The 10,448-nt window shown below is 39.0% G+C and overlaps 1 protein-coding gene across 1 annotated transcript in view; it reads left to right on the top strand.

The window, feature by feature from the left end:
- Positions 1-10,448, top strand: part of BDP1 (B double prime 1, subunit of RNA polymerase III transcription initiation factor IIIB) — a 117,162-nt gene that overhangs the window by 70,438 nt on the left and 36,276 nt on the right. The window contains exons 24-27 of the mRNA XM_026454425.1: positions 868-1,069; positions 1,335-1,528; positions 2,548-2,932; positions 9,571-9,693. Of these exons, the coding sequence (XP_026310210.1) occupies positions 868-1,069; positions 1,335-1,528; positions 2,548-2,932; positions 9,571-9,693 (904 nt within the window). The remainder of the gene's footprint in view (positions 1-867; positions 1,070-1,334; positions 1,529-2,547; positions 2,933-9,570; positions 9,694-10,448) is intronic.

The following is a 10,448-nucleotide window of genomic DNA, read 5'->3' as shown; positions in this document are numbered from 1 at the left end:
ATTCCCTCTTTTTCTATTGATTGGAATAGTTTCAGAAGGAATGGTACCAGCTCCTCCTTGTACCTCTGGTAGAATTCAGCTGTGAATCCATCTGGTCCTGGGCTTTTTTTGGTGGGTAGGCTATTAATTGTTGCCTCAATTTCAGAGGCTGCTATTGGTCTATTCCTATATTAGTTTTTAAGCTTCCTAATTCAGATCCTTGCCAGTGGCTAAAATATTTTCCAGGAAACCATTAGATAGCTATTTAGGTTACTCTGGGAGCTGTGGCTACTCTCTTGAATGCTAAAAACATTGTCTTTTTCTGATTTGGCAGATACAAATGGATTATATTGACAGGCTTATGACATTGGTTGTCAGTAAACCCTTTTTAGTGAGATTTCAGGCATATGGTAGGAGAATAGACTCTACTCTTCAAGCCTACTTTAGAACTAGAAGGATCAAATTGGTTATAACTGTCACATATTTGTTCATGCTTTGGGGGTCCAATTGAAAGCATTTGTTTAAAGTGCCATTATGAAATCCATCTTCAGCTACTTGCATTTTTTTTCTGATCTTGTGATTTCTCTGAAAATTAAAATAGCATGAAATCACATAATAGAATGAATAAATGAAAGTTTAAAAAGATTAATATTATTGTAAAACTTCTTCAGGCTATATAGAAAATGGAACCTACAAAAGCTTTGTAAGTTTTTCCTTTCATATCAGCAATGTGTGGTTTCATTTTACATGCTTGATTTTGTTGCCAATTTATTTATAATCCTTTGAACATAGAATTGATTTGTATCCAAAATTGTTTGATGTAACAGCTGTTATATCAACAAGAAATTCTGATTTTTGTTCTTCAACATGATTCATACTTCATTCTAGACATGAAAATAAACTGTATGTTCCTAGTTCAGCACAAATGACAAGAAGGAAATTCCAAAAGGCTAAGCCAAATTTGGGAAGAGCACACAGTAAGAAAGAGGAACCAATTTTAGAAAAAGGCACAACAGATCAGAGCAAGGAAGGCAAGCCAGAAGATCATTTGCTGCAGAAAGGAGCTTCCAACACCCAGCTCCTTCTAAAAGTAAGTTTGTGCAAAAAAAAAAAAAAAACAATTTTCTCAATGAGGTATATTTTGTCAAGATCATGAAGAGCATGAGTAAAATATAGTTTTGACTTCCATACTGTAACCATTTTCATGAAAAGTGACTTTCTAGTGTTATAAAAGATGAGCAACCAATTGCTTGTATATATGTGTAAACTTGGAGATTTAGGCCAAACTAACAAACCAAACTAACATAGAGATTGTTTCTGTAGTAATAACTATTTAATTTCTTCTTAAATCTAAGGAAAAAGCTGAGCTTTTGACATCTATGGAGGTTTCAGCGAGAAAAGATTGTGTAGGTTCCAACGAGTCTGCTTTGGCAAAAATAAATGCTGAATTAGAAGAAGCTGGACCATCAAGAAGGGTTGGAGAGGAAACTGTAGGAGATAATTCACTATCTTCAGTTGTTGAAGAGCAATATCTCAATAAACTAACAAGGTAATATTTTATTTAACAAAATGTTTCACAATAGGAAATAAAAATCACTTAACTTTTACCTTAACTTACTGGTAGAACGAAATTTTTTGGGTGTTGAGTCTTTTAGACATGGGTAGAAACGTGACCAAAGAGTAGTAATTAAGCTAAGTAATTAAGGTGCTCATTCAAATGGAGTCACAAACAAAATGAAGAATACCTTACTTCTATAGTTTTCAAAGAAAATGGAAAGAAACTTAAGTTCTAGAAACCAGCACTGCTCTAGTGGATTTCTGCTGCCTTCTTTTTCTTTTAGCCTATCTGTTTACCCAGTAGGATAAACGAATACCACCTTTTGATCTCATATTCTGTATTTATTGGTACTGTGTGTGTGTTTTTTTTTTCTTTTTTGGTGTTTTTTTTTTTTTTTTTTTTTTTTTGAGACAATTTCTTTCTTCTCGCGCAGGCTGGAGTACAATTGCGTGATCTTGACTCACTGCAACCTCCACCTCCCAGGTACAAGTAATTCTCCTACCTCAGCCTCCCGAGTAGCTGGGATTGCAGGTGGGCACCACCACGCCCAGCTAATTTTTGTATTTTTAGTAGAGATCGGGTTTCACCATGTTGGCCAGGCTGGTCTTGAACTCCTGACCTCAAGTGATCTACCTGCCTCGTCCTTCCAAAGTGCTGGGATTACAGGGGTGAGCTACTGCTCCCAGCCGGTTCTGTGTCTTTTATCCGTTTTTCTTCTAATAATTATCAGTTTTATGTTTATTTTATCTTCACTTTCTTATTACAGGAAAGAATGGCCCAGAATTAAAAACTTACTATGAAAAATTTGTAGGTAAATAACTAAGAATTAACTCTGAATGAGAAACTAGTAGTTAATTCCTTTTTTATTTTCACAGCCTAAGATTTTCAAGGAATGGGTGGTGGGCATTTTCATTTTAATGACTGGAACCGGAATTTCACTCTAAAAGTTTGGTTTTCATTGAAATTATCCTTGCATGCATATGACCTTGTTGTTTTGATTAAACGTCTAGCTGTCCACAACCGTTAAAAGAATCAAATTACTCTAAAATTGCTCTGGATGGGAAAACAACTATCTCTTCTGCATCTGAGTATGAGAGAAATCGTAGTGAAAGGAAAAGTCACAGAAAGATCAAACCAAATGTCACCAGAGGTCGTGGATCAAAACGAGTTCGGGGTAAGACCTCTAAGAAGGAACCTAGAGCTTCCAAGGCCATGCTGGTGACTCTTCGGGCTTCCCAGGAAGAAGAAGATGATGCTGATGATTTTGAGTCTGACTATGAAGAAGAAAGCTGTCATCTTGCTCCTGAAGAAGTAAACAAAGCTCCAGTATTTGTACCTGTTGGTCTCAGATCTCCTGAACCTGTTTCTGCTCAGATAGAGGAAACAATGGAAGAGGTTTGGTTTTGTTTTTTTTTTAATCCTTGGTACTTTATCTTACTTGGTTTTTACCTCTTGTTTCTTTTAGGGGACATTATTTCTTCTCTTAGTGATTATTAGGATTTGAAGAGTTCTTTCTCTAAATAACCTCTACCAAATATAATTTGGGGCTTTGTATAACCTTTTGTGATTGCTCAGCCCCTATGGCCCAGGCCCAGCAAGGGAGTCAGTGTAACAACAATGAGAGAAATCTGCTTACATGTGTGCATAGAAGCTGCTTAGTCTACTTTCTGATTAATCTTTCAAACATTTTGGCAGGTGTTTTCTGGTTGATAGAGAAGCTAGAGGGGACTTACTTGTTTTCTTTTTTAAAAAAAATTGGGCCAGGCGTGGTGGCTCACACCTGTAATCCCAGCACTTTGGGAGGCCAAGTTGGATGGATCACCTGAAGTCTGGAGTTTGAGACTAGCCTGACCAACAAGGTGAAACCCTGTCTCTACTAAAATACAAAAATTAGCTAGGCGTGGTGACAGGTGCCTGTAGTCCCAGCTACTGGGGAAGCTGAGACAGGAGAATTACATGAACCCTGGGAGACGAAGGTTGCAGTAAGCCAAGATTGCGCCACTGCACTCCAGCCTGGGCAACAGAGTGAGGCTCCATCTCAAAAATAAATAAATAAATAAAAATTTAAAAAGTGCTAAAATACATGTAACCTAAAATTTACTATCTCTCTCTCTCTGTTTTTTTTTTTTTTTGAGACAGGATCTCACTCTGTCACCCAAGCTGGAGTGCAGTGGTGGGATCTCGGCTCACTGCAACCTCTACCTCCCAGGTTTAAGTGATTCTCCTGCCTCAGCCTCCTGTAGCTGAGACTAACAGGTGTGCAACACCACGCCTGACTAATGTTTGTATTTTTGGTAGGGACAGGGTTTTACCATGTTGACCAGGGTGGTCTTGAACTCTTGAACTCAAGCAGTCCACCAGCCTTGGCCTCCCAAAGTGCTGGGGTTACAGGCGTGAGCCACCGTGACCAGCCATCTTACTCATTTTTAAGTGTATGGTTCAATGGCATTAAGAACTTTCACATGTACATGTTGTCATGCTACCATCACTACCATCCATCCACTGAACTCTTTTTTAAAATTAATTAATTTAGAGATGGGGTTTCGCTACATTGCCCAGTCTGGTCTCAAACTCCTGAGCTCAGCCTCCCAAAGTGTTGGGATCACAGGCATGAGCTACTGCGTTCTTTTTTAAGATGATTAAGACATCCTGCAATGAGTGGTTGTCCCCTAGCCTGGCAAAAAACCAAGATACAAGATACAAACACTCAATACCTGTCCCTCGAGCCCTATCCCTGTCCTGTCTGGCCTGGTCACTCCCAGGTCTGCCTTGCACCCCTGGCAAACTCTTTTTATTTTGTTAAAACTGAAATTCTATACCCATTAAACAATAACTCTCCATTCCTCCCCCTAACCTTTTGGCAACCACTTTTTTACATCTTGGCTCTGTAATTTGACTCCTCGTATAAATGGAATCATACAGTACTTTTTTGTGTGACCATTTTATTTCATTTAGCATAGTGTTTTCTTAGTTCATATATGTTGTGGCTTATGTCAGAGTGTTCATTTTCAAGGTTGAATAATATTACATTGTGTGCATGTATCACATTTTGTTTATTCCTTTATCATCAATGGACACTTGGGTTGCTTCCACCTTTTGGCTGTTAGAAATAATGCTGGTATGAACATAGTTGTATAAATACCTCTTTGAATCTCTGCTTTTACTTTTTGGGGGATATACCCAGAAGTGGAATTGCTGGGTTGTATGTTAATTCTTCTTTTTTTTTTTTTGGAGATGGAGTCTCTGTCACCTAGACTGGAGTAGAGTACCATGGCGCGATCTTGGCTCGCTGTAACCTCCATCTCCCAGGTTCAAGCAATTCTCCTGCCTCAGCCTCCCAAGTAGCTGGGATTACAGCGCCTGCCACCACATCCAGCTAATTTTTTTGTATTTTTAGTAGAGGTGGGGTTTCACCGTATTGGCCAGGCTGGTCTCAAACTCCTGACCTCAAATGATCCACCTGCCTGGGCCTCCCAAAGTGCTGGGATTACAGGTGTGAGCCACTGCATCCGGCCTGAATCGTATGTTAATTCTATACTTAACTTTTCAAGCAACCTTTATACTGTTTTTCATAGGGTTATATCTTTTTACCTCCCTATCAACAGCGTACCAGTAGTAGCTATGTTGTAACTTTTGATGGTAACCATCCTAAGGGTTGTGAACTAGAGGAACATATTGAACGTATTTAGCTTCCTTACACTTTTGCCTCTTAGTCTGCCATTCCAACTTTGTAACTTCAGAGTTTTCTGTTCTGCCTCAATTTTCAGTCACTTCTTTGGCTTACTGAGGAGCTTACCTGAGTCAGTTTTGGGTAAGCATTCATGATAGTTTCTGAGTCATTTGAAATGAATCAGAGTTAACTAAGATAGTGGCAACAATAAAAGAAGCAGTAAGAAACATTAAACAATTCAAGTAATGTTTAAGATAATTAAAGTAAGCTTTAAATGTTAATGTAATTCCATTAAGAATTAACAGATTATCTGAAATTGTAAAGTCATATATGAAGGGAAGTCAAAACCTACTTTTATTCAGTGTTAATAATAAACTGGTAAATGTTTTAGAGTAAATGAACTAATAAAATGGTTGAAGCTAATTTAAATGATGCAAAATGAGGTTGTTTCTTACAATTCAAAGTAAAGATAGTGAATGTAAGCATTATGTGAAACAAGAAAATGCAGAAGGAAGGGTAATTTTGTGGAAAGACATCTGGTTAATGCTGCATGAGAGTTCATTTAGCTATCTATTTTGCATTTTTCTTTCTTTAAGTGAAGCCAAGTTGCTAGTGAAACTATGATCAGTAATTAACTTCTGAAAATTGGATTCCAGACTGTATCCCTGAATTAATACAGGCTATCTTTTTAAATAGCAGTAATCATAATAATTGAACAAGGCTTTCCTTAAATTCTATTCCTTGTGGCCAGCCTACTAAACAAGGAAATATATATGTTAGAAAAAATGCATATGTTAGAAAAAATTTTCTTTAAAAAGCATTGAGGCTGGGCACGGTGGCTCACGCCTGTAATCCTAGCACTTTGGGAGGTTGAGGTGGGCGGATCACGAGGCCAGGAGTTCGAGACCAGCCTGGCCAACATGGTGAAACCCCATCTTTACTAAAAATACAAAAATTAGCCAGGCGTGGTGGTGGGCGCCCGTAATCCCAGCTACTCGGGAGGCTGAGGCAGGAGAATCGCTTGAAACTAGAAGGCAAAGGTTGTGGTGAGACAAGATAGGACCACTGCACTCCAGCCTGGGCGAAAGAGTGAAACTCTGTCTTAAAAAAAAAAAAAAAGAAAAAGAAAAAGCATTGAAAGGCCAGGCGTTGGTGGCTCACGTCTATAATCCCAGTGATGGGAGGATCAGTTGAGGCCAGAAGTTCAAGACCAGCCTATACAACATAGCAAGACCCTGTATCTGCATTCAATCAATAAATTAGCGAGGTGTGTTGGTGCATATTTATAATCCCAGCTACTCAGAAGGCTGAGTGGGGAGGATTGCTGGAGTCCAGGAGTTTGAGGTTACAGTGAGCTGCAATCATGCCACTGCATTGTAGCCTGGACAACAGGAGGAAACAAAAGCATTGAAACACAATGGAACATTTTTTTCAGCCCTAAAGGGATATAAAGTGTTGATATGTGTCACAACATGGATGAATTTTGGGAACCTTCTGCCAAGGGAAAGAAACTAGTTACAAAGTATCACATACTATGTGATTCCATTCATATGAAATGTCCAAAATAAGGAAATCCACAGAGACAGAAAGTAGATTAGTAGTCACTTAGGGATTGGGAGATAGGGAAGAGAGGTAGGTTAAGGGAGAGATAGCTAATGGGTATAAGGTTTATTTTTGAAGTGATGAAAATGTTCCACATTTGAATGTGATAATGATTGCACATATCTATGAATATCCCAAAATATGTTGCATTATTCACCTTAAGTGGGTGAATTATTTGTTACGTGAATTACAAGTCTTTTTTAAAATAACGAAACTGTATGATGCTTAAAAAACCAACTTTTACTTTATAGAATATTCCCTTTTCCCATCCAGTCCCAACTCTTTAAGAATTTTTTCTTCTCAAATCACCTGAACTTTAACATTTTTTGTTGTATTTATTTACTTATTTTTCTTTTCTTTTCTTTATTTTTATTTTTTTTTGAGACAGGATCTCATTCCATTGCCCAGGCTGAAGTGCAGTGGCATGATTTCAGCTTGCTACAACCTCCACCTCCCAGGCTCAAGCAATCGTCCCACCTCGCCACCTGAGTAGCTGGGACTACAGGTGCATACCACCACACCCGGCTAATTTTTTTTTTTTTTGTATTTTCAGTAGAGACGGGGTTTCACCATGTTGCCTAGGCTTGGTCTCAAACTCCTGAGCTCAAGCAATCTGCCCGCCTCAGCCTCCCAAATGCTGGGATTACAGGCGTGAGCTACCGTGCCCGGCCTATTGTTTTTAAATTCATTTTTTTAGAGACAAGATCTTGCGGTATTGTCCAGGCTGGCCTCAAACTCCTGGGCTCAAGCGCCCCTCCCACCTCAACCTCTGAGTAGCTAGAACTACAGGCATGTACCCCTGTGCTCACTTGAATTTTGTAGTTCATTCCAGTCCTATCAGATATTGTCAAAGATTTTTCTCTAAATTTTGTATCTGAGGAAACAGATGTGGTACATACAAATGTAATTATAACAGATAAGTCGGGGCACAGGGGCTCATGCCCACAGTCCCAGCACTTTGGGAAGCCAAGGTGGGCAGATCACTTGAGTGCAGGAGTTTGAGACCAGCCTAGGCAACACGGTGAAACCTCATCTTTACAAAAAATACAAAAATTAGCTAGGCATAGTGGCACATGCCTGTAGTCCCAGCTACTTGGGGGGCTGAGGCAGGAGGATTGCTTGAGCCTGAGAGGTTGAGGCTGTAGTGAGCCCTGATAGTGCCGCTGCATCCCAGCTTGGGCGATAGAGTGAGACCTAGTCTCAAAAAAAAAAAAATAACATATGTTATGAAGGCAGATTCTCAGACTTGACTCTTTACTCACAGTTTCTACTCAGCCATACAATATTTTATACTCTTTTTTCTGTTAATAAGAGAATAGGCCCGGGTGTAGTGGCTCTCATCGCACCACCACAGCTGGGGTGACATGAGTGAGACCCTGCCTCAGAATAACAAAAGAAAAACGAAAAAGATAATAAGAACCAGACTGTATTGTATATATTCTAGTAGGTAAATACTTTTTTAGTGCTCAGATTACAGGGCTCTTTAAGTAATAGGACTCAGAAATGGAGAGTAAATGTGAGTGAACTTCTTATTTTACATGGCTGTTGCCCTGGGTATCAAGAATCATGCAGGCTTTGGGGTTTTGGAGGAAGGGAGTTGGGGTGGGGGCAGTGGTATGATAAATATTTTATTTATATATTTATTTATTTTTGAGAACTAAGTGTTACTCTGTTGCCCGGGCTGGGGTGCAGCAGCACAATCTCAGCTCACTGCAGCCTCCACCTCCTGGGTTCAAGTGATTCTCCTGCCTCAGCCTCCCCAGTAGCTAGGACTACAGGCAGGCACCACCATGCCTGGCTAATTTTTGTATTTTTATTGGAGATGGGGCTTCACTGTGTTGGCCAGGCTGGTCTTGAACTCCTGACCTCAGGTGATCCACCCGCCTCGGCCTCCTAAAGTGCTGGGATTACAGGCATGAGCCACTGCGCCCGGTTGGATAAATATTTTTAAAGGCTTTCAACTCATTATAGATAGCATTTATGTCAGTATATAATTAGTTGATTACATGTCTACTTTTCTGTTGGATTGTGAGTTCACTGAGGATAGGGACCAAACTTGTCTCATTTGACTTTATATCCCCGTACCCCTAGCCCTCTATAAATGTTAACAGACTGAACACTCTCTAAATGTTAACAGACTGAACAGAGAAATTAGGGGAAAGTAAAGAGAAAGTGAAGAAAATGGAAAATGAAATGCCAGGCACTAAGAAGATGCGTCTTAGAAAGTTTGCTTACTGGTTGTAATAGTCACAGCCCCTTCAAAAAATTTAAATGTTTTACTTTTGCAAAGTTGCTGTCAATAAAATAATTACTCCATTTCATTTTTTTTTTTTTTTGTGAGTCAGAGTCTTGCTCTGTCTCCCAGGCTAGAGTGCAGTGGCGCGATCTTGGCTCACTGCAAGCTCTGCCTCCTGGGTTCACGCCATTTTCCTGCCTCAGCCTCCCTAGTAGCTGGGACTACAGGCGCCCACCTCCATACCCGGCTAATTTTTTGTATTTTTAGTAGAGACGGCGTTTCACCATGTTAGCCAGGACGGTCTCAATCTCCTGACCTTGTGATCCGCCCGCCTCGGCCTCCCAAAGTACTGGGATTACAGGCGTGAGCCACTGTGCCTGGCCACTCCATTTCATTTTTTAAGTTATGTATGAATGTGGATTATTTCTTTATTTTAGCATTTCATCTTACTTATTGATGTGGAAGATGAGGTTTTGTTTTGCTGTTTTTAATATGCCAAAATGAAATAAAACTTTATTTTGACAGCTTGAAATAACTGTGAATGTCCCAGATGTAGGATGCATAGCTGTTGTTGAACATGAGCTCCCTAACACAGATGTGACTACTGAAGAAATGAAACAAGAAGAAAATTTGAATGCATCATCATTTGTAAGCATCCATTTTAATATGTTTTGGCCTTTTATTATTTGTTTACTTTGAAAAGACTGGCGGTTCATTTTGATAGCTTTAGGTTTACAAACACTTCTTAGCTAATTTCTCTTTGTAAGGGGCTGTTAGTCTGAATAGTAAAAACTAGTGAAAGCATTGATTTTGTTGTTTTTGGGCAGAGCTCTTACTATCCTCATAGACTTTTACATTAACATTCAGTTGCATTAAATTTATACTAAGTATAAACAAGTTAAAATATATTTTGTTGCATTTTATTTGGCACTCTTCCATTATTGATATTTATTTGCCTTTGCAAGTGGAGGCCTGAAATTGTAACTTTTTAAAAACAGCTTTATTGACATATAATTCACATACCAAATGATTTACCCATTATTTAAAGTGCACAAGTAAGTGATTTCTAGTATTGTGCAAACATTATCACAGTCAATTTTAGGACATTTTCATTACCTCAAAAAGAAACCTTATTAGCAGGCACTACTAATTTCCTCCCAACCCTCCCCAGCCTAGGGAACCAATAATTTGTCTTTTGTCTTTATAGATTTGACTGTTCTAGACATTTCCTAGACATGAAATTATAAAATCTGGTCATTTGTGTCTGACTTCTTTCACTTAATGTAACATTTTTACTGTTCATCTACGTTGCAGCATGTAGTGATAACTTCCTTACTTTTTGTAGCCTAATAATATTCCATATGGATACGGTACATTTTGTTTATCCATTCATCCGTTCATGA

The sequence above is a fragment of the Piliocolobus tephrosceles genome, chromosome 4 (genome assembly GCF_002776525.5).
Source record: "Piliocolobus tephrosceles isolate RC106 chromosome 4, ASM277652v3, whole genome shotgun sequence".
NCBI lineage: Eukaryota > Metazoa > Chordata > Mammalia > Primates > Cercopithecidae > Piliocolobus > Piliocolobus tephrosceles.
The sequence above is the reverse complement of the archived record's forward strand: the minus strand, read 5'-3'. Positions and strand labels throughout refer to the sequence as shown.